The sequence below is a fragment of the Larus michahellis genome, chromosome 9 (genome assembly GCF_964199755.1).
Source record: "Larus michahellis chromosome 9, bLarMic1.1, whole genome shotgun sequence".
Classification (NCBI taxonomy): domain Eukaryota; kingdom Metazoa; phylum Chordata; class Aves; order Charadriiformes; family Laridae; genus Larus; species Larus michahellis.
The window spans coordinates 18,485,862-18,510,671 of record NC_133904.1 but is presented as its reverse complement, the minus strand read 5'-3'; the positions used below and the strand labels follow the sequence as shown (position 1 = coordinate 18,510,671).

Here is a 24,810-nt window from a genome sequence, read left to right as displayed (position 1 = left end):
CATCCAGTACCAGTACTGTGGTACAATAGTGTACCAGAGTAAGAGACCACATAGTCTGGAATTTAACTGGCTGTTTTTCATAGGCAGAATAATCACCCGGATGAGACCTCTGTCTGCTTCATGGAAGTACTCAATACAGTCACCTGAGAGAGTAAGGCATAGTCTTTATGGATGCTGAATTTGAAAATACCATTTATTGGTAGAGTAGCCAGTACGTTTCTGTCTTTCCTGTGTTTATGTACATACATGGTGCTTCCTGGGTCTTTTGACCAGCATCAGGGGATCTGAATCCAACTTGATGCATGCATTGGCTGGAAGGACAGAGGAAAAGATGGCTCCCAAATTGCAAACATGCCGTGTGTTTTATCAGTGTGTGATATCATCTTATAGTAAAATACTCTGTCCAAATGACTCAGAAGATACTTAGACCTGGGCAGAAGGAGTAGTACCCAACTCTAAGCTCACCGGGTGACTTGTTTAGATTATCCAGCGGTGCTGGTTAATTAGATAGAAGTACCACATGATTGTGTATAGTATTGGGCTTTGGTTTAGGAATCTTTCAGGCACGCGGATTTGTCTGAGGCTGCGGTGCACATCTCCATTTTGTTTTTCTGTGAGCAATTTGATCTGCTAACAGGAAAGGCTGTGTTTTGTGGTGTGGCTGTGGGCCAAACTGGGGCCACTTTGCTAGATTGAGCTGATGGTAAGAGACAAAAGAAAGAATGGTTCATTTTATTGGTGCTTTTTTGACTTCCCATGTCTACAGCATAACACAGACCGTCTCAAGAAGGCACAGTGGTTGCTGCCAGAGGAATCCATTCAGGACAGTGTGATCTCTACAGGATAGAGTCAAACGTAGTCAAAAACCATGGAATTTTTTAGTTAAAAATTTGTCCTTCTTTTAACAATTTGCATGTAAAAAGATCCTCCAGCGACATTAAGATAGCTTAGTCCTGTTTACAAGCCCAGCTTTCTGTTGGAGTTAGGGACTGAAACAAAGGTTTCTGAGGATCTTTACCGAGAAAGCTTAGTTGTTCATTCACTTAGGAAACAGCTGTGGCAATTTCAGGTGTTAGTTGCTACACCTTTCTGCCAGAGGTTTGGGTCTCTAAATTGAACTCAGCAGAGTGGGACTTGTAAATGTTTCTCAGCTATTTATATGAAAATCTGTGGCTTAGTTTAACCTGCCCGTGGGAGGTGATACAAGCTAAACTGTTAGCTTACACTGAAGCAGCTGAGAAGAGTTGAATTTCTATTCTGGTGACCTCCTGTTTGAAGCTATAATCCTCAGGAGAGGACAATAGTAAACAGCTGATAAAATCTGGTAACTTCTAAAATGTTGCAACTGTTTACTAAGTGAATTTACCTGCAAGTCCTCTTATTCTTAGCAGAGGTAGTGTGAAATGTCATTTGGTTTTGTTAGCCTCGTGCTGCTTAAACCAAGTATCTGCAGGCATAGAGTTTCAAAAGGAGATTGTGAGTAACTTCTGCTTTATAGAACTATAGGCTTAAAATGATTATTTTTTTTGTGTGTTACCTTTAAAGGCCATAAGATAGGATGGAAAACTTGTTCTAACTTATTGTTAATGTTCCATCTCCCTCGACTTTTTGTTTTAATTGTAGCCTGTAATCCAAAGTAAAGTATTGGCTTCAAATCTAAAATAGAGTAGACTTTCATGGCAGAAACTTAAACTTTCTTTGAATTAGCTTTCTGTAGTCAATTTCCTTCAGATCTAGCCAGAAAACTCCAGATCTTAGAAGATTGAGGTTTAGTGAGTAAAATTGGAATGTGTTAGGTTTTTGCTGCAATAATATGTAATATCTATTTGTATGTATTCTTTGTTATAATAAGCCTGGCTGTGAGGGGATTTCTGGACAATACACATAAGGAGAACAGAGTTCAGTGGCTCTTAGCAGAATTCCATTTTCACAGATAACTGATTGTAGTTCCTGTATTTAAAAACTTGTCTAAATACTAGTTAACCAAGAGGCACATGTTTTATTAACGGCAGTGAGGACAGGATTATATGATTTAACTTTGGGATTGTTTTTCTTCTAGCATTCTCTCCCACCAAGTGCATATGCCACAGTTAAGGCCTACCCACATTTTGATGCTGAACGGGATGCTGCAGCCCTGGAAACAGCCATCAAGACCAAAGGTGAGGAACATGGGCTGTGGCCTTGATTCTGCTTGTAAGATAGAATGATCATGTACCAAAAAAAAAAAAAAAAAAAAAAAAGTACTGTGTGTAAAGACCAATGTTTTAATATCCTTATTTTAGAATATCTATTTTAGGAGGTGTTGGGTTTCTCAGACCTCACTGATGAAAATTTGACAGAGATAGATTTTAAACTCTGTAAATGCCTGCTTTGAATATGCTTTTGAAGTCTGCAGCCAAGAGTTGGTAAGGTTATCACTGAAAATGTCCACTTTTTTTCTCTTGACTCATCAGTACTTCAAATTCTACTACTTTTCTGCCACTGAGAATGAAGTGTCGACTTCTGTGGCAGTGATTTGGGACCAAGCTCTGAATCATGGGATTCCTACTGGATTATTGGATTGGACATTTCTTCTTCCTTTCAGCTTTCCAGACAGTTGAATAGGGATGGTTTGAACATTTTTCTCCTGGGTTTTGAACTAAATGCTCATGTATCTTGTATTAATTTGGGGTCAAAGAAAGTCCTAGAAACAACAATCTAGTTTCTCAAATAATGTTGCAGTATTTCAGGAGCAGGCAGAATGAGAGTCCTCTGCTTCTCTGACCCAGGCTCTCAGGTAGGTTTCCATCTCCTTATATCGGTGCTACCACTTCCACTGACTGGTAGGAGACCGTGATGGAGCAGGGGAGAGAGATGCAGCTGTGTGGGAAAGCCCAGTGTACTGAAGCATTCAGGAGTACAGGGAGTATGAACTACAACTCCGGAGTAATATCTTGGTGGTACTCCGAAGGCCGTGATCCTCTGTCCTGGTCCTGCTCTGTCAGAAAGAAAGGGTGTGCCACACTTTCCAGACTTCCTCCAGGCGCCAGAAGCAACAGCTGGGCGTAGCTGGAACAGCCAAGTCTTTGCCTACATGTCAGGAGAGGGAGAAGTTTAAAATCCAACCAGTTTCTCATCAGAAAGAAATGCAGTCTTCCATCAGTGCCAACAAAGCACATGTTTGACTTGCTATAAAATGTAAAATATTGCCCCTCCCTAACAAGCATGAGGCTTCCTTTCGCAAGATTTCTTAATTTAACTGGAGAAATCCCTTGTCTGCTCATTAAAGTAGGTTCAGTTCTGATTTTGAATCATTTCATATTTTTTTTCTTATTTAAAAAAATCCTTTTGCAGGAGAGGAGTAAATGTCATTGTGTTCAGCGGAGTTTTGTCTAGACTTAAAAATTTTTTACAGCTCTGATTATAGGGCAAATCTAAGCATGTCAAATATACTGTCTGACTTTCATGGATGGGTACAAATTTACACATTTTAACACTCAAGCTGTTAATTAATGCAAAAGAAAATTGCAATATCCTAGGCAGTACAAAAGCTTTTCCAGTCAGGAAAGTCAACCTCATGTAATTTTTTTGCTTTCTTCCAGCAAAGATAAGCAGTTTGCTGAGTTTGGTTTTAAGATACATGGAAACATTTCATTAGAGAGATGATTCCTGACCCTTTGAACAAATAATAGGGAAACTTATTCATGGACCTGCATGTTTGTAGGATTGATCTTATCTCTGCTCATTAGCTTATTGTCCTGGAGCTTTTTTGGGAAGGGGGCTTTAAAGCGGAGAATCTCTTCACGATTTTAATACTGAATCTTCCACCATAAAGACTCTCTCAAAGGAAATATTCCTGGGGGAAATAAAGAACAAGAATGCTGGGACCCTTCTTCCAGTTACTGTTTCCTTGCACTTCAAATACTTGCTTACAGAAAATTTTCATCTGCTAAATCAGAAAATTGGCTAAAATGTAAACTCTCTAAAATATGGCGTTTTTCCAAATGAAAAGTCTGAATCACCCAGACAAGAATTAGTTTTGTACAGTGATGTTAACAGCCACACTGGGTAATTCTTCTGCAAGAAAATATTTTAAGATATTCTATTAAATATCTTTGTAGTTTTTGAGCTAAAAATGTAACGCTTATGATGAACAAACAGTACATACCCACAGCAGCTACCTTTTTCCTAGGAAGTATCACTGATTCTCTAGCAATTGTACCCAGAAGGTAGAAATAAGCAATGCAAGTTATCATGGAATTGTAAAGAGTAAATGACTTGTTCATTTTGTTTTAATCAGTGAGAGAGATATAACAGGTTATAAATACTTCCAAAAGCTCTTTTTGTGGTTGAGGTGGTCAGTTTCAAAAAGAAATGGACATAAGACCCAAGCATTTTGGGGGCTTTGCTCTGTACAGGATAAAGGACTCCTGGTATCTGAAACCCATGCCTTTTCTTTGTTCCAAAGGGCCTGTATTTCCTAATCATCAAAGTCATCTTTCACAGTGTATCCTTTATAGCAGTACTGTGGAAATGATATCCTATGGAGTCTTATATTTGGGAAAAATTGTTTGGGTGTACCTTCTGCATTTTTATATAAACAATATGCAAATACAGTATTTGCAGTCAGGACGGGCCAGTTTTGAAAAGTTACTGTCTAATTAATTGTCCACCTGGTTCCCAGTAATGCAGACTCCTTGAATCGGAGTCATGACTCCCCGTTTTGGTGATTGTGTCTGTAAGATGGGTAGAACTTATTTTACGGGGTAAACAACAGACACATTTGTTTTAGGGCAAAGACTGGGGGAGAGTGTCTGACTGTTCTGCTCTAAACAATGTCTAAATATTCAAGCATTCATTCACACTCTTCCGAATAATTCCTCAGAGGTTAGACATCTATTTGGCTATTGTGAGTTCTGTGGGAAATGCTGTGATGTGTTTACTGGGGCTTAGATTTATCTGCAAAAATTTTATTGCTCAGCCTTTTGGGCTTTGAGTAGAGTTGGACGAAATGCAGGGGGTTTATATTTATCCAACAGCCTCGAAAGGGAGATGTGCAAAAATGGATCTAGATGATACAAAACCAGTTTGTAGGTAGCGATACTTCAATGTAGAGGTTGCATAATGCAAATAACTCGTACAGTTCTGGCTTGTTCCTTTTGTAATTGTCATTGCTGTGCCAGTTGCATTTTTAGGCTATTTGGTTTTTCTGTAGTGAGTTAATCTAGTGCCTTAGCACATGTCCTTTGTAAATGTTGACTTTTTACTGTATAGGACAAGAGGCTTTTTAATTTCTGTATGATGCTCTGTTGTGCCCCACGTATCGATTAGCTCAAGTATATGAGCCTAAATAGAAGAAACTAACTAGGAGAGTAGTAACAGAGCATACATTTGTATGCTTTTAATTCTTTGTAGGAAAGGAGACTGCTGAAATGTCTCCCTTCTGTTTCAGAGTTATTCCCTAGCATTGTGACTTTGTGTTTCTCAAATACTTTGTGAAATAATTTTATTGTCAGACTAGGTTACGAATAGTTAATTATTTGCAAACTAAACCACAACCTTTTATTGAGGCCTTGTCGTATACTTTTTCTATTCCATGACTGGCAGAATTCAAACACAGGTTTGTTGTAGGAAAGCACTCAGAAACATACATCTATAACAAATTCATTATATCCAGAAATTGGTAAAACAATGATGAGGTGTAAATTATAATATATGTATATTATGTATATTATATGTTAGGAAGCAAAAGTTCAGAGGAAATCTGCTGGCATGCTGGTGAGGGAGGGTAGTGTCTGAAATCCACCAAACTGCATGAGTCTCACGTATTCAGAATATTAATGGTATCAGTAAAGAAATACCTCATTGCAACATGGTTTGGGTTTGGTGAAATCTTACTAAGCAAAATAGCAGAGCTGAAATTATGGACTTATTTTATTTACATTTTCCCCTTTGACTCCAGTGAGATCAGAACTTTATGCAAGGAAAATAAGATGCTGCAGGTCGTGAGCTCAGTAAATAGTCCTGGGGCTGTGTTGGTACCAGATACATAGTGCCGTTGAGGTCTCACAAGTGCTAATCACATACATCTCCCACTAATAATTTGAGGCCTGCAATCCCATTTAATTCATTCATGTAGTTTGATGATCTCTGTAGTAACTAGATGCTGTTAGGACAGAAATAGCTTCTGGTATTCTGTCCATGCTGTCTTTGAAAATTAAATTTAAGAGAACAGACTTCTAGTAAATGAGCTGCATGAATGTATGCCAGCTCTTGCGAAATGAAAGTATGTTAGCTCTGTTCTCACCTCCTCCTAGAAAGTTAAGTGGCTGTCCATATCGTCCATTCTGTTCAGAACAATGCTGGTGCTGTTGTTTTGGCTCATGGAAATTCAAGTACAGTCGCTTTTAAACCAAAAAATTAAAAACTCTGACTGATCCTTTCGGTTGTGTTAATTTCCTCTTTTTGCTGATTGAGCCATAACACTGTCATTTTAACCAGTGCAACAGATTGCCTCTTTTGCCTCTTTTAGAAGAAAAGTTGTTGTTAATCAGAGTCTTGTGGGTTATTTATTTATTTATTTATTTATTTATTTATGATCTGCTCCCCCCTCTCCCCTCCCCCAAATATATTTCCATCTGCAAGGAATTTTCTTGTTTTAAAAAAAAAATGAGCCACAATGCCGAATTTTCAGCTGCCCATTGATAGAAATGCACTGATAAAATCTGCCCAGCCAGAATAAATTTGGAAATAAACTTTTGTTTCATTTCCCTGAAACTTCCAGAGATTTTAGTGAACAGCAGAGAAAACTGTTTGAACTGCTCTCCTGCTCCACCCCACCTCAGCAGATGTGAGTCAGCATCCTGTCCATGCAGCACGATTCCCAAGTGTGAACTACAAGCACTCATTTTCCATTAAATGCCAGAGCAATGAGTTAACTTCATATTTCCATCCACAAAGCATAGGAATAAGAAACGCAGTCATTTGTGGGCTTCTAATCTATCACAATTGTGATAAAACTTGAAAATATCATTTGCCGGTTTTGAATGCCAAGAATAGTTTAAATTTAGAATTTATTAAAAAGCTTAAACAGTGGCTTACGCTGTGGCCCGGCACCAGCTGAAAGGCCCAATGTCTGTGTGTGGCCGTTCCTGGACTGGGAGAATTTGTTTTCCTTTTTTATAAAATGGGAACAATTTAAAATGTGCAGGAGCAGATTATGGCTGAAATGTGAAGTCAGCATGTTTTCAAACCAAAATTTGTAACTAAGACATACGATGCTTTCCAGGCCCTTTTGACTCTTGCGGGCCAAGCTTGTGTGAATAGCACTGGTGTAGGTCTGCCTCAGCGTGAGCTGAGGATGTGGGGCTATCGAGTACAGTATTTCATCACGAAAAATGTGGTGAAGAGGGAGAAAGGAATTTTGAGGTTTGACTCATCATTTTAGAATCTCTAGCTAGGGGCTAAAATGTCTTTTGCAACATTCATGCTTTATATGATTAATTTTGTAATATCTGTTGTAGTCCTTTGTTTCAAGTTGCTGTAAAGTTGCTTTGGGCAGTAAGGAAAATAAATGTAGATGGATTTTGGCAGGGATCTGAGTCCTGCTGGTAGCTGCCGATCCAGTTCTTTCTTTCTGTTTTTTTGTCCAAAAATTATCACTTACACTGATGTGTGTGCAAACGTGAAAGAAGCTATTCATAATACTTGTAGTAGATGGAGGGACCTGAGTCAAAACTCCGGGCTTGTTCTGACATCTAGATTAGAGCACCTATTTGCTTCAAAACCTGGCATGCAACTCACTGGAAAAAATAACTAGTTAAATGTTATCTTTCTGTTGCAGAAGAATATGCACTGTATTAGACACGCAATATTTAGAAATAGTTTTGCCTTAAAAGCTTCATCCAGTCAGTCTGGCAATGGGCCAAAACAAGTGGTTACACAGCATGGCTATAGGTTAGCTTGATATTTGAGCATAAGAATGAGAGCTGTGCTACCTGGCTCCTCTGTCCATCTGTTTATAAGCTATGCAAACTCTTCTGTTTGGAAGACTTTATTATCTGGACATTACTTCCCGCTGTGCTGTTATTTTCCACCTGTGTTTGAATGGCATGTCCAGACAGGTTTGGTTACCCAATAATGTACATGAAATACAAACAGACATTTTACCTAGGGGCTGAATTCAGCGATACAGACACAAATGGGCATTGGAGAATTGGGGAAGGGGACTCAAATTCTCTCACTTATATCTTTTTACAAAGCATTCTAAGAAAAAGACTATCATTGTCCTCCAAAAACATAGTTGTGTTTGGTACTTTAAACAGTGTAAGAAAATTAAATTCAAAATGAGATTTTACTGGAGCAAGCTCCAGTCCTCACCTGGGCCTTTGGAAATTTCAACCACCTGCCATTTGGTAGGTAAATTTGAAAGTACACTTTAGGCTGACCTTTTCAATTCGGTTCAGATACATTCAGTGTCAAAGTGTGCCACGCTGTTTTTCTTATTTGTTACTCCAACTCTCTTTTTTTCTTTTTTCTTTCGCCCACCCCCCGACCGCGCTGTGTCTGTTGTTAACAATTCTTTTCTTGTGGCAGAGGGGTTTGCATTTCTAAACATTTTTCTTTGAGTGATGGAGACTGGCTTCTTGCAAGGGGAGTTTTATAAGCTTTCATAGTAAGAGAAAGTATTGAATATAACTTTAATGGTTAGTTACAGGAACATAAATACAGCTTGTTTGGCTTTTTTCCATCAATGTGAATAAACAGAAGGTAGCTGTCTTTGCAGAGAGCTCTTTGAGAGACGTGTTAATTGTATGTCCATTGGGTTAGAGCCCTATCACTGGTAACAGAGATAAGTCAGATGCTCCAGGTTCATCTCAAGAAGCTCAAGAGCCTCCAGTCCAATTAGGCTCTGCGGTATCTTTTGAGTTGCCAAGACCAACCTGCAGATGAGAATAATGATCAGAGGAAGAACTGTACCAGTCTAAAGAATGGAAGTTCAGGAGAATCCAGTTTGAAAGCAACAAGTGAAGTGGGGAAAAAGAGGGAATCTGAAGGGCAAGTTAGTAGCAGTAGGCAGGAGCAAGTGGAAAAGTCACAAGATGCTGCCTGCATTGGAAAGAACATAGAGTAACGAGTAGCTCTCTCTAGGAAATAACGTCTGGAAATCCTGCTTCCTGTACAACATAAAAGTTTTTTCTTTATATGCATTGACCTGCACTGATGACCCTGCAGGAGTTAAAGGTGTGGTGTGCATTAGGTTCCACTGACAGCCAGAGTATCTAATCCTAGATGCATGCTTTGGCTTTTAACTTACAATAAATCTTCATGATCTCCTTGCATTCAGCCTGCAATTGCATTTAACTGCACGGATTTGGAAAACTTCACTTCAAACTAAACCTTTACTGAAACATAATTCAGTTACTTAAAAGATAGGTTGTGAGTTTGAGCATCCAAGTCCTTGAGGCATGCTAGTTAAAATTCAGCATGGATCTTCAAGTGATGATTTTTAATGATTTTTAAAGAAGTAGCACAAACATAGTTCTTCCATTGTCAAAAACCCCTTCTGTCTTTTGAGCTGCTGAGAGAATGAAATACACTGTTTTATTTTCCCATTCTTATGTTTGGAGTGATAGTTAAGTGACTATGGGTTAAATAGAACTACTTTATTAATAAGCTTTAATTGAAAACACTCTTATCGAAATGACGGGGCAGGCTTTAGCAAGTACAAGTTCACGTCCGTTTGAAAGCCGGTGTTTTTGAGCAACTTTGCGGAGTACTGAGTGAATGAACCCAAGTACGCAGACACACAAGCAAAGCAGAAAACAGAAGTAGCAAAGCTGGTCACAAAGTAGACTTTGAGGCGTGTACCTGTCTGTGTACACAAAGATCTGCATCACGTCAGAAATTTGGGCTGTAACTGGTTGCCCTTTCTCCAAGGCCAGGACATGACATATGCTAACTGATGAGAGCTGGTGAGCTCTGCTACAGACAGCACATATGCTATGTTTTGAGTGTCAGAGAACATACTAATACAAAGAGAACAGCAGCAAGAAAGTGTCATTAACTCTTTGTCTTATGTCTTTATAGGTGTGGATGAGGTCACCATCATCAACATCCTGACAAACCGCAGCAATGAACAGAGGCAGGATATTGCTTTTGCCTATCAGAGGAGAACCAAAAAGGTAGCAAAATATGAAGAAATACCAAGTATTGAATATTTTTTTTGTGGACAGTTAGATTTTTCAGGGCTTGTGTGTTTCACAGCTAACTGGGTGTAAACTGGAGATAAGTATGATTTGATTTAGCTTTTCACTGAAATTAAAGATGCATCTGCTTTGTCCCTGCTGGTCACAGTTTAGGACTGGTGGGACTTCTGAATTTATTGAGTATGCACAACTGGAACTGAAATCTGTTGGAGACAGTGGTTTCCTAGCACCTCCAGAAATCACAATGGGTGACATATCAGCCAGCCAGCAACAGGATCCCCTGGTGAAATATGCTAAACAATAGTGAAAAGCCATTTCCTTCAGTTTGAAGGAAAAGATGAAAGGGAGATGGTTTAGGGGATTGAAAGTATTCTGTTTCTGTTCACAGAGCTAGATTAAATGAGAAGAGACTGCAGTCAGTTGTGCTACGAACGCTGCAGGTGTGGAACGGAGTGATATAATGAGTTGAACTATCACTAGATATTATCCCATTAGAAACACCTTAGGTACTGATCTGTTGATGGAGAGAAATCTGTAAAATGCATGTGGAATTCTGCATAATGAGGCTTGCTATCTGGAAGGCAAGAGCTGTTCTCTTGACTTTTGAAGTTTTGAGAATCTTACCATAATTGAAGTTTTATGCCCACGAAAAAGAGGAAACTTGTATAGAGTTAGGATTATGATGAATGTATCTCTTTCAGGTTTGCCAGACCCCAAATGATAGTCCTCCAATTGCAGCCCAGAATGCGCATCTGAAACCAAATGTAAATCTAGAGTTAAATTTTGGAAATTCACCAACCTTTATGCATGGCTGATAGAGGTACATGCAGAAGCACGCACAAGTTGGACGCATGCATGTGTGCACAGGTCTGCACCCTGGCGGTCACACCCTATGGGCACTGGGAAAATCGTGCATATGAGTGGACCCTAGTAGTGAAATGTGACACTTAAAGCTTTGTTAAATGTTTTGCATGACCACAAAAACGCACAGTCAAGAAAATCTGCACCTTTTTTCATCTAAATGTTTCTCTCTCACGTTTTTTCCTTGCCGCGACCCAAGAGCAAACTGAATTTATCACTTTAACAAGTGCCAAAGAATAAAACAGTCTGTAGAAACAATGGAAATTGTAGTAGAAAGCACTCAGTGAAATAAATAAGTGAATGGCAAGAGAGGAGGAAATGGGATATGAAAAGATGTGAAGTTATATCTTCTAGGGGCAGTATTTCATGACTTTCTTTGGCAATGGGTTATGCAGATTTCTTTGGCAATGTGTTGTGTTGTACTAGGCTGCCAGTTTTGTGTTGCAGGGTTTCTCAATAGATCATTATAATTTTTAAAAGTCACAGATCTACCTCTCTCTTCACTGCTTTGAGTTGAGCTGTGTCTAATAGAGACTGCTGTTAAACTTGAGGAATGGTGTTTGATCTATGCAATCTTTCCCCATCACCAATGTTAATGGAGCTACCAGTGAATACTGGCTCTGCGTGTGTGTCTGGTCAGTCCTAACTGCTGCCAACAATCTCTGACTTTGAAGTAGACTGCTAATATGCTCATTTGGAACACTTACACGTTAGTAAAACCTTTTCTCTCTGCTATTCATAAATTAATGATATCCGTCAGTTATCTGTTTCCCACTTCTCTGAGAGTGCTCCTAGCCATGGCAGAGACTGGCGGAGTGGAGACCCTGCTTTCCTGCAGGGCGGCAAAGACCTTATTTCCCCAGAAGCCTGCTAATGTGAGGGCAGGTTCTTGGTTCAGTTTGAGATGTTTTATTGCAGTTATTTTGGTAAATCTCACCCTAGTGATTTGTATTTTCTTCGGCCTTCACACCAAAGTGCAAAGATTACAAAAACTTCACTCAGCTAATTGGAATTCATGGCATTGTCCTAAAATTTATTATAGAGATACGAAGTATTTTTGCTGTTTCAGCTGACGTCAGAAGAACCTGTTTTCACCAAATGAATGATGGAACATTGTATCCAAAATCGAGTTATTGTATTAAGAAGTTTCTTAGACTAAAGCAGCTAGATGCCCAAACCACCCATTCACGATCTTGGTCGATCCATGCAGTAAGTGCATACAGTATTAGCATGTATTAGTGCCCTGGATTAAATGGGTGACACTGGAAATGAGCTAAGTGCCTTGGCTCTTTGTCTCTCTGGTACAAACTTAGCTTCAATTTTGCCAAGGACACTTTCTTTACCCCCTTTTCCCCAGCCCCTCAAGCTCACAAATCGTTAGTGTAGAAACCAGCAATTGAAATGCAGCAATTTTCTTCTGAATGCCGCAGACTTAATTTCAGTTTAGGGAATACGTGCATCTGTGTGAACCTCAGTCGTGATCCCAGGGATTTCAACTTTGTAACTGCAGTACAAGGAAGCTGATACTAGCATTATTCAAGTTGCATCTGAAACCCATAAAAGAGGACATACCGCTCACTTTATTTGCTACAGATTTCCATGCATCCTGTGAAGTGAACATACCTGGCTATTTCTTTCTCTCTGACTTGCAATTAACAGTAGAGACTTCGGTTACACGCTTCTGATAGTTTCGTTGAAGAGAGGGATAATTTTTCTGTGCTCAGGGATGATTTTTCCTCTTCAGCTAGATGTTTGGGAACTGGGCCTGTACAATGGAATAACTGTGCAGTCAATTTTCTGATGTCTCAGCTCATAAAGGGCTGGGATAATAGGAAAAACACAAATAATATAGTGCTATTGGGAAAACTGTGGGAGTATGATGGAGAAGCACTGACCACAGGGAGTCAAACTCGGATCCATCTGTGCTTATTAGCTCCAACAAAGCGTCAAGACTGGAGCGGAGCCGTTCAGATGTGCCTGCACCATGATTCCCAGCACTTCGCCAGCCACCAGTGGATTTCTTCTTCTTTTCAAAGGATGAGAAAAAATTCCTTTGCCCTAATTTCTTTCTTAGGCTTTCACAAAAGAAAAGCTCTTTATGTTCTGTTTCCTTGTCAATTGTGTAAGAAAGACTGTTGCAGGCTTGGAGACTTAAAGCGCTACAGGCTAAATTCTCTGGAGATCAGAAGTGAGCTTTAATTTTTTTTCTTCCGTCATCCCTCCTTTTTTACAGGAACTTTCTGCAGCACTCAAGTCTGCTCTGTCAGGTCATTTGGAGACAGTGATCTTGGGCTTGCTGAAGACACCAGCACAGTATGATGCCTCTGAATTGAAAGGTGCCATGAAGGTAAATGAGCTTTGAAATTTAAGTATATTAGTCTGACGTTGCTGTCTCAAGAAGGAGTATGGACTTCATATCCAACGCTACAGTTTTCAAACATGTCCACTGATTTTTATTATTATTTTTTTTTAGTACTGCAGTTTAAGTATCCAGCTGCAAGGCATCTAAAATGAGAGAAATTCTGGAACCATGCGATTTTAGACTGTTATAATTAAATCCTCTCTCTATGGAAAAATAATATTTTTCATCAGGTCAGGAATAACTGAGAGGCTGCTCTGGCTGGTTGCTGCTTTGCTGATGGCTCTTAAAAACAATGCACAGGTTCATAGTATAAAAAAAAAAGCATTAAAGCATTAAGAGAGCAGCTGTTAGCTGGAGCCATTAAATCCTCAGCTAGCATTTATAGGCTTAAACAGTAGTTTCCAGTTACTGGGTCATATCATTGATCTTGAAAGAACATGATCTTGAAAGGTCTACCAGACCTGCCTCTGTAGAACACAAGGAGGACGAGGATGGGGCATCAAAAGCAGTCTTTGGAGAAGCAGCGCAGCAGTGAGTCACTGTGCTCAGTCCCCTACATTCGCAGGCAAGCATGGAATAGATTGCTACTTTAGAAATACCCGCTCTGCAGGCCACTGAAACAAGACTTTGAGAGGTGCTCATACCACTGCATTTACCTTTCCAAGTAAACTAAGGTTTAGGAATTTGTGTTTATAATTATCACTTAAATTCTTGGTCAGGTTAATAATTAAAACCCAAGTATATATGTCCGTTGAAATTCAGAACAAGACAAAAAAACCCCAATTAACTAATTTCTCCAGACTATGAAAAAGGAGTTAAAAAACAGACAAGGAAACAAAACTACGCTCCCCGCCCCACCCCACCCCCCCCGCAAAAAAAAAAATCCAAACCCAAAAACCCAGCCCAGTGCAGAGATGGTAACTCTTTAATGATGGGCCAAATCCCTTCTTTGAGTAATCAGATGCTGCCATCTTCTGGTTTAAGGAGAGGCTGTCTGTAATTTACTGTGAATCAGATTTGTTTGCTTTTGTTTTTTTTGTTGTGGGTTGGGGTTTTTTATTTGAATGTCTTACATCTGACGTTTTACATTTAGGATGACCATATGTAGCAATTTAGCTGTATTTACAGCCCAAAGTTACCTCAGAGTAGCCACAAATGTAGAATATTCTGTCCATATGTTGGCTGTTCCCAAATTCCAAGTACCTAGACTAATGTTCTGAATTTGCCTGAGCTTAAGTTGGGCTTGATCCATAGAGCATAATAAGCTATGACATGGGAATCAAAGTTCGGTAAAGCAAAGTTATCATTGAGGAGTTAATTATTTTGCTGGTACACATTCTTATGAAATACTTTAAAAAGTATTTAGAAAATCTTAAATTTTATTAGCCTTCAATACCTATTAGAACCACTCAGTGGAAAGCTTTCCTAATTCTCTTAGCTGTGAGCCATTTTTATAAAATAGCTTGGGTTTAGTCCTCTTTTTTTTTTTTTTTCCCCCCCCTTCAATAGAGACACTTTTTCCAAGAGGGTAGTTTTCCACATAATTACCCCCATTTCCAGATGTGTAAGACTGAGAAGCTTTGCCAAGATGTTACCCAGCAGACTTCTCTTGGAGTCCTGTGCAAACCATGCCCATTTTTGACACATACCAAATGACATTCTGTCACAAATGGGCTTAACAAGCAGCGTCCTAACAGGAGGCATAAGAGTGTTTTTTCTGTCTGCTAGTGATGCTGGGATATGAGGCTAATGACATTAATGTGAACACAGTTCTTTGGTAGGTAAGAAACAAAGCAGAATGAAAAAATCGTTTGTGAAGTCTATTGTCTTTTAAAAAAAAAGTTTCTCTTCAAAATACCGAGGCATGTGACTGCCAGATGGCTTTACCAACTAGTAACCTGGGCATCCTCAGTGGTTACTGGAGGGAGAAGCATCTTTAGCTCATCCAAGTTAGTCTTTTGTTCTAAGCCTGTCCTTCAGAGTTTCCTGTCTTTCTCCAGGAGCAAGAATATTGCAGTGGTGTTATCAATTTTCAATTTTTTAATTCTGTTTTTAAATTTTGTGATTTATCTATATAAAACAACTGTCGAGGCTTAGAGTACATTGATCAAGCCACATTATTTTCGAGTATCTGAGTTACTGTAAAGTTTAATTGGTAGCTGATACATTTTGATGTGGTTTATGATTTTGTTATAGTGCAAATACTTACATTACTTTTTAAACAGTAGTAATGCAGCTTAGTTCAAAGTACTGATTCTTCATTGACCTTGGCCACAAAAGTGGCTTTGAAATATTATATAAGACCTCTCACTTCATTCAGCTTTTTCAAAATAATATAACATCTGAATATCATACCAAATAGATTTTTATTTCCTAATATTAATATAGCTAATAGTAATGTTTTGTCTGTATTTGGGCCTTGTGAAGTACATGGAAAATACAGACAATCCAAGACGTCTATTTATTAGCTAGAAATTCAGAACATACTTAATAAATCTTTGCTGACTTGGAGACAAGGCCAAGGCTAATGATGGTGTCATCCTTGGCTTTGTGTTTACAGTGGAGGAGTTGTGTGGAGGGAGGTGGGGAAGAAAAGCAGGGAAGAACAAGTTGACTGCTGCCCAGTTGCATGCTGAGAATCAGATTTTCTCCCGGTGTAGAAGAATGGACAGAAAACAATCATACATGGACCGTGATGGGTTGGCCTTATCCAGTTATGCAGGTGGAGAGGCCACTGAGTGTTACAGACACCCATGGCAAATGCACGTTGCCTAGACATAATACCCACAGGATCTCAAAGCTATTGGAGTAGTATTTTGCAACTAAAAATATTCCATCTAGGGTTTCTCAGGTGCAGTTAGCAAAAAATATCCCTGAACGGTTGTGAAACTGATAGAGTGGGAGAAAGGAGATGAGATGTCTGGAGAATATTTTTAAACCATGCAAGCAAGCCTGTTCATTTCTAGCACCGAACTGAATTATGTGTGTGTTTTAGGGTCTGGGAACTGATGAAGACACGCTCATTGAAATCGTCTGCTCACGAACAAATCAGGAGCTTAGTGAAATTAACAGAGTCTACAGGGAAAGTAAGTTTACTTTGAAAGTTTCAATGTACTATGTTTTTGTGCTTAATTACTTGGATAAGTTCCCCTCAGTGTGAATTTGATTATTAATCTCTTACACAACACCTGCTTCAATTCTCTGGCAGTTTGACATAAGATACTATTTTGTACTGGTGTCCTGGATAGTTGTGTGTGTTTATATAGTTTCATCTTTGGTAGCAAACAAATTGAAGAACATCTACTACTCATATAAGTTGTGTCTAAATGAGGTTTTTTGGTAAGCAATATGCATTCTGTGCGTAGTGATGGAATGAATGATGTTAGATTATGGATTCTAGGATCAGTTATGTAATAAGTAGGTGAATCTGAAATCTATTGAAGCATGCTTGTAAGCTTATTTGGTAGACCTGACAGAAAAGACATGAAATAAAACTTCCTAAGAGCTTATAGTCTGTTTTTCAACTTTTCTAAAGCATGTTATCTGATTGAAGCTATAATTCTTAGTTTATTATAAGTAGATGTAAGTGTGATCTAAAATCCATCCTCAAAAAATACTACTTTTCCTTTAATATTCCTTATATTTTTATATTGGCCATTCTGGTTGGGTTTATTGCAGTTCAGTAGTGCAGCTGTCTAGTGCCTCTTTGTTTCCCTGAGCTTCAGAGTTCAGCTTCACCAGAAATAGGCTGAAATGTGGAAAATTGCTGTGTGCTACTGCTTAGTAGTTGTCAAGCAATTCTAGTAAGGTGCTGGCTAAGTCAAAAAGCACAAGCAAAACCAATGTAGTCTTAATGGTGGGTATTGAAAAAAATAGTATGTATCAGCAAAGAGAATGTTACTGCTGTAGGTTATGTTCCTGTTGAAAAGAAGAAAGAATGCGATTTTGTAGTGATATAGAGTATTACCGCTTGGAAAGCAATGAAAATGTTTAGACACCAGACCAGAATAACACACAGCATTCCTTTGGTTCATTGTAACAGCTTTTGTCTTTTGCATTAAACTTGTAATTGCAGTTGTCTAGTCATAAATCCACGAGTGGAGAAGGCCTAAATGCTGTCTTTATCAAACAAGCAGACATTCATTGGGAGCTAAGAATGATCTAACAGGATATTGAGCTTAAAACAGTATTCCCTTCCTTGTAATAGTCTTAGGCTTTCCTGTTATCTTTCCATGACGGACTTCGATTGCATAGGAACTCTCATGACTGGCTGGTAGCAATGTGGTTTTTCTTGTATGCCAGCATGCATTTGTTTTCATTGTCTTCCACATGTGACTTAGATGGTAGCTGTTTGCTTATGTGCATAAAACACAGTAATTAGCAGCTGTTCTTCTTGTAATGAAGTATTTGTAGGACAGTGTTTACTTGAAAAGAATTTTTTGTTTTCTAGTGTACAAGACAGAACTGGAAAAGGACATTATATCAGACACATCTGGTGACTTCCGCAAGCTAATGGTTGCCCTGGCCAAGGTAGGTCTGTTCATATTTTTCCACTTTTCCTAATGTGCCTGGCCTTTGGTAACAGTAAAACACAACAAAAAATGGCTGCCAGTAAAACAGTTGGATTTCTGATATTTTTTTTTCTAAATTTCCTTGTATTTTCACTGTCTTTTGGGGAAAAAAAATATTCAAATGTTGAAGGGCGAAGTATTTTGACAGAAATGTATCATTCATAGCAGCAGCTTCATAATGGGGATGGACCATTGTGTTACTTACCTTTAAATTCAGATTTAAAAAGTCAAAGAGAAAAGAATATGCATTTAATAAACTGCTTACTGTCTATTAAACCACTTCTACATAGTGTTATATTCTTGTTTGAAGGGCAAAAGGTGTGAAGATACTTCTGTGATTGATTATGAGCTGATTGACCTAGATGCTAGGGTAAGTGCTGGTAATGACCATTAAATGTCTTAAGTTAATCAAGCTTTAGGGGGTATTGAAAGTACAAATTTTATGAGAGTGAGAAGCATTTATGAAAGTAGGTGTGTATATTCCAGACTGTCTTGCACAGTTATGTTTGCAGGCTGTCAAGTTATCTGCCACCTGAAATCTCAATACCTTCTGTTATCAGTTTTCCCGGGCTACTTACCCACTAGTACCTATACAGAAACTCCCTGGTATTGCCCTTGGGCATATTGAAAAGAGAGCCTTTAACAAAAGGAAACACGTACATTGTGAAGATAAAGACTGGTTGCAACCAAATAATTTTGTAAGATTGAGAGAAGTATCATTGAACTTAGTGGCTGGTAATGCTTTCTGTCAAGAGCAGTTCTGCTGAGGTAAACAGCTAAATATAGAGTAAAACCTGTAGAAAAAGGTAAATACAAAATATTTGGTCTTAGTTTCAGATTAGATCCATAGATCTTGTCTTTGGTGGTCTGGCCAACCATGTGTCCTTTTGTGTTTCTCCCACTGACACAGTTGCAGTAGTGCTTGTTTTCCAGTAAGGAAATTGTATATATTTGCGATGACTTCTTGTGTAACTTCTGATTCTCATGATTTTGCTTTTCATTCTAACCCCAGGAGCTCTATGATGCTGGTGTGAAGAGAAAGGGAACTGATGTCCCCAAGTGGATCAACATTATGACTGAAAGAAGCGTCCCCCACTTGCAGAAAGGTACTAATCAAGAGACGGATTTAATTTTTTCCTATGAGAGAAAATTATACCGAAGTGGTAACTATTTTGTCCCAGATTTGATTGAAATGGGCGTGAAATGCACTCAAAACATAGAAGATATCATAAATCTTAATTCATGTCCAAGCTTTTAATTTATTTTTTTTTTCAAAAAAATATAGTTACTTCTGTGGATGTGTTAATCTCAGTTCAAATGTGTAGAGCTCTTTTTTACACAGGTGTAACAATGCTAAATTGTATGTCGCGTACACTGAGAACAAAAATGTTACAAATCTAGAAAACACAGCTGCAGGAGACCTTGAGAAGTCCTTTATATTTTCCCTCTGTCCTAGGGTAGCTTAGCTATATCATGTGTTTAAATCTGACAGTGAAGAGTCTCAAAAGCAGCTCTGGTATTGCTCTAAGAACCACATGGGAAAGTCATTTGAAGAGTTTTTCTTTTCGGGGCCTAAATCACTGTCATTTCAAAAAATACTAGTATAAGACTAAGATAGTATTTCACCAGATTATGGAGGTGTTCAAGGCAAACAGAAAGGCCATCGCATGGGAACTTTACTATCAACTGACAAACATTGGCTGTATTTAAGATAAAGTTCTCAGAAGGACTTGGACAGAGATTTTTTTAATCGTATGTCTCTGCATTGCACACTCTGTGTTTTTTATTTGAGTGGTTACTTTTACCAGTTCTTGGTCTGGTTTTGATTTCACCTGTTTTCTTTCTTGTGATAGTGTTTGACAGGTACAAGAGCTACAGCCCATATGATATGTTGGAGAGCATCAAGAAGGAGGTTAAGGGAGATTTGGAGAATGCATTCCTTAATCTTGGTGAGTTACCCTGAAGTAAAGCGTATCTTTAGATAGGATCTTTTCAGTGCTTTTGCAGTGTATCTTGATAAGGATAGGGCCCAGCTTCCTCTGTTGCTAGACGAGAAAGAAACTGGAAACCAGTGTATTTTAGGATACTACAGGTATTGAGAAGTAGCATATTTTTGCCCTCTGCAAAATATAAACCTTGCTTTCTAGATGAGGATAAAAGTGTATGTGTTTTGTGATCTGTTGTTAGTTCCACTTTTGTCTGATGCAGAGGCTTAACGTTTGTTTCCCCAAACAGACAAAAAAGTTGGAACTATAGCTGAGCACATTAAGTATTCAATATAGACACAGGCTGGAGAGAGAACAGTGTGTGTGTGAGAGAAGACGGCAGTGAAGAATGCTAGAGGCTAATAAAAGCTGATTTGGCACTGAATTCTCTGAAATGGGGAGGCGGGGCGTAAGGCTGGTACTCTGGCATGAGATGAAGATGACAAGGATGTTTAAGAGGAAATTCTTTAAAAGGAAAACCCATTTCAGACTAAGGATGAACTGAGAGTTCTGTAATGCAAATGGAGAATAAACAGAGCTCAACCTTGAAAGGGAGAATTCTCGTGGATTAGCATACAATGAGTGTTTTCAGAAAAGACGTTGCTTATAGAAGTGGAAGAATGAATTGTGGTGTGTGTGGAGGAGGACTAGCATTCTGAGATGTTATTAGTGATGGAGGGAAACGCTTCCTCAGATTGTAAGCATTTGTGGTTCAATCACAAGCTTAGCCAAGCAACTTCTAAGTAACAACTCAGGTAAAAATAATTTCTCTGTGTCCCCTGTTGGAGAAATTTTTGCTGAAAACCTTGTTTTGACTACTTACCATGTCTTTAAAAATGGTTCCTAGATTCTGTGTTCTGCTATTCCATGTATGGGCAGGATGTTTAGCTATTCTTTTCTCTCTTTTCAGTCCAGTGCATTCAGAACAAGCAGCTGTATTTTGCGGACAGACTGTATGATTCCATGAAGGTAGGGAAGACTGTTCTTTCTTTCTGCTCTTTTTTCTCTTGACATTGTTTGATCAGATTTTGACTCCTTAGGCTCTTTTATTCATATGATGTGTGACTGGCATGTGAATAAATTAACTTAGTATTGTTCAAAAGCATTCTTTAACAGTTACGAGCCTAGACCATCTATTCAGATGTATCTGGTATAGGGAAATACAGGGAAGGATCCCATTACAATGATCAGTATTAGATCAGTTGGTTAAAATTAGCAAAGCTAGACACATCTTTTGCAGGTAACCAAGAGCTAATAGCAGAAAACGCTGTTTATTGAAGTGCCAAAATAAGACACTAAATTTGCCTCAAAACATTTTCTCAAGAAAAAGGAATGAAAGAGAAATGCTTGGTGACAGGCATTAGGCAATACCAGGAAGACCTCCCGGTGAACCAGAGCTGCTGCTTACAGTCTGAGTAGTTAGATTTGTGACTGCAAATTAGTTAAACTGCTGATGAGAAAGGTATGTTCATACTCAAATTCCTGGATTATAATAAAGACCTTAGTTAGAAGGTTTAATTCATTGTATCTCTTGTTGCTACATCTCAGTTGCCTGTAGTTTGCTGTCTTACCCTTGGGTATGGTGGCTTTTTTTGCATTTCAGCTATTGCAGTTGTAAATGTGCATCTGCTTGTAGGGCAAGGGAACCCGCGACAAGGTTCTCATCAGGATTATGGTCTCCCGCTGCGAGGTTGACATGCTGAAAATTAAGAGTGAATTCAAGAGGAAATATGGAAAATCTCTTTATTATTTCATTCAGGTAAGTTTTTCAGCTTTCTCTTCATATCAATTGTATGATATGAAATTCATATCGTACAGCAGCCTCCATTGGATTAATCATACCATTAGAATTTATGGGAGGTGTTTTACAGGCTGCAGTGAGAAAAATATATTATCCATGCACTATTGAAAAATCCTACAGCTGGTACAACTCCTGGCAGACACTTGACAGTATATGTAGGCTTTGTGCAATCAACTGATGTGTTACAAAGGAAAATTCTGTTCACTTGTCCCTATCTTCAGACCAAAAGAAAAGAAAAAACGGAATTTCTCTGCGCTTGGTGAAATAGAGCATCTAAATTGCTGCTTCCATTGATTTCAGTGTCCATTTTAGCTAGAGTGATTTTTGTCCATTTCTGTGATTGGGCAGGAGCTATAGGTTTTATTTAACTTGGGGCATAAGTAAAGAGCTTGTGCATCTTGTTTAAAAACTAGTCTTCTAACCACCCTCACAACAGCATATGATACATTTTTCCTTGCGTAGATGAAGTTGTGTCAAAATCTTAAGCCAAAATCTTCTCATGAAGATGTCAATTTTAGATTATAAGCAAATTTTCAAAATATTGAACTTGATATGTGATTTTTTGCAGTGATCGGTGAGAAGGAACAGAATCAAGTCCTTCAGCTTTCCTTTGTTGTGTTGCTCTTTCCTGTACCAAAATTTCTCTCCCTTCATGGCCTTGCATTTATATTGCAAAAATGATAAATAATTTCAATTCACGCATGAATAAAACTCAGTCTAGATAGTCTTCTCCAGGCTGACAGGGCTTCAACTGCAAAACACAGTCTGTCCCACAGGTTTAGAATATAGTGCATATACTTTCATATTTTGTGGTTTCCTCATATGTATTTTGTATTTTTCTTCCCTCACTTTACAGCAAGACACAAAAGGGGATTACCAGAGGGCGCTGCTGAACCTGTGTGGTGGAGAGGACTGAAAACTGATGGAAGACGCCCAAATCCAGAGACATGCCATTTTTGCTCTTCATTTTACTGTAATCCTAGAAAAAGTTGACTTGCCTAGCTAACCCTGGCTTGCCTTTATATCTGCAAGGCCACTGATGTAGTACGCTTTCTGGTGCTGCGTGCACTCCTCTCAGCAGCTTGGCTCTGCCAAAGGTCCCTAACAGCGTATAGCCAGAGAAACTAACCTTCCAAAGATAAATGAGGTTACAAGTGCTTGTGAAAGACTCTGCCTCTCTGTGCGATGTTTCTAATAAAACATAAATAAAACATAAATAAAACTGAAGTTTTACTTGACGAACAGGGGTGTCTTTCAGACCTTTAATTTGAAAGCTGTGTGAATAATTGATATGTATTTAGCCTTTGCTGTCCATTTTCTGTCTTGGTTTTTTCTTCCCAGGGTTCACTACTTGTGGCTGAAACGTTATCTTACTCCCTCAAAGGCCTTCCCCTGTTTAATGATTCAATTTCTGAGCAGAAGCAAAACCATTTTCTTATTTTTTTCCTTCCCCCCCTCCCCTAAATAAGTGATGCTAAAACCTTTCTCTGCCTGTGTGTGAGGGGCAAACATTTCTGAATCCCTCTCAAACCTTTAAACATTTTCTGTGCCTGTGGCCAAGGGGTAAGTAGTTTTGAATCCCTCTTAAACACATAAGACAGCCTGTCTGTACCATAATGTGGTGGTTTGGGCCTGACTGAAACGAAGGACAGATGCTCTCCTGGAAGGGAGAAGAGGAAAAGAGAAAAAGAGACGTGATTTTAGAAAAAACTATTTAATGAAATATTAATAATAAAATAATGAAATGTATACAAAACTGTATCAAGCTCCCAGATGATGATCACATCACCTTCAGGCACTGGGGAAGTTCCAGACTGGACTTAGCAATGGACGGGAACCGGATTCTGCATTTGGATTCGGGAACGCATGGATTGGGATCAAAGGCAGATTACCAGAGCCCCCCTTGGTCGCCCGCCATTGAAGGAAGGGGCTGACCCTTTGATCCCTCAGCTTTTATAACGAGCGTGATGCCGATGGGATGGAACACCCTGGGGTTGGTTTGGGGTCCCCTCTCCTGTCCGCTCCTTCCCGCTGCTGCCACCCCTCAGAGCTTTTCCACTTCCCACCCTCCAACGGGGCAAATAACAGAGTTATCTGACCTTGGTGGTTATAGCAGTAAGTATAAGCAGGAGCCTCTCTGCATACCCTTCCTTGGCATAAACTGGAAACAGTCAGGTCTTCTCTCTCTGGGAGAGAACAGTGTCTCCACACTATGCTGTTAATTTCAGAGTTCAGCTCGTTAGAAGGGGCTTTGCTGCAAAGAAAATTGGTTCTGTTTTACCTCAGACCCCAGGCCTCCTAAGTGTTTACTTCAGAAGACCGGGTGTGCGGGCGTCTCTGACCTGGCCGGGAAGCGAGAAGGGAGTTGCTCCCCGCCCCCGGGAGTGTCTCTGGGTGCGGGGAGATGGCGGCCGGGCAGCCCCCGCGCCTCTCAGGGAAGGAGCGGGCCGGGCTCCGGCTGTGAGGGGGGACACGGAACGGGCCAGGCTCCGGCTGTGAGGGGGCTGCGGACCGCCCTCAACTCCGCGAAGAGCCGCGTTTCCCCCCTGTGGTGACAGGTATTCCAGTCTTCGCTTGTAGCCGTGGTGAAGTAAGCTCACTTGGTGGAATGCACTTTTCTTGTCTCACTGTGACATTATCTCCTACTACTGTGTGAAAGTCACATGCAAATGTGAAGAAAAAGGTGTAAAGAGCAAAGCTTTCTCTCCAGCTGTGAGTGTTGCACTTGGGCCCTCAGGCGCGAAGGCTGAGGGGAGCAGCCATCTTGGTGCAAGGGCCAAGCCTGAGGGCTCTTCGGGTGCTTGTGTGTCCACACACTGCCTACCACAGAGGCCTTGGGTACAGCTGTAATATAAATATTAATTGTCATAAGAGAAAATAATTTCCTCCTTTCCCAGCTGTTGTTCCTTTGGAAATAAAAAACTGCCTGCAAGTATCAGCTGTTTTCCCTCAGGCATTACCTGCTTTGTAGCCCCGTTTCAAAGGCTGATATACTCCTCAGAGATAATTTTGAGACTTGTTAAATCAACCTTTCAGAAAAGGC

At 39.4% G+C, this 24,810-nt stretch overlaps 1 protein-coding gene across 3 annotated transcripts in view; it reads left to right on the top strand.

The window, feature by feature from the left end:
* ANXA2 (annexin A2) overlaps positions 1-23,005 on the top strand; it is a 44,500-nt gene extending 21,495 nt beyond the window's left edge. For all 3 annotated transcript variants that reach the window (XM_074599832.1, XM_074599831.1, XM_074599833.1), the window contains 11 exons: positions 2,060-2,159; positions 10,069-10,163; positions 13,282-13,395; positions 16,406-16,496; positions 17,861-17,940; positions 18,292-18,351; positions 18,994-19,087; positions 19,835-19,930; positions 20,877-20,935; positions 21,603-21,725; positions 22,624-23,005. In XM_074599832.1, the coding sequence (XP_074455933.1) occupies positions 2,060-2,159; positions 10,069-10,163; positions 13,282-13,395; positions 16,406-16,496; positions 17,861-17,940; positions 18,292-18,351; positions 18,994-19,087; positions 19,835-19,930; positions 20,877-20,935; positions 21,603-21,725; positions 22,624-22,683 (972 nt within the window). In that variant the 3' untranslated portion in view covers positions 22,684-23,005. The remainder of the gene's footprint in view (positions 1-2,059; positions 2,160-10,068; positions 10,164-13,281; positions 13,396-16,405; positions 16,497-17,860; positions 17,941-18,291; positions 18,352-18,993; positions 19,088-19,834; positions 19,931-20,876; positions 20,936-21,602; positions 21,726-22,623) is intronic.
* The last annotated feature ends 1,805 nt before the right edge of the window (positions 23,006-24,810 follow it).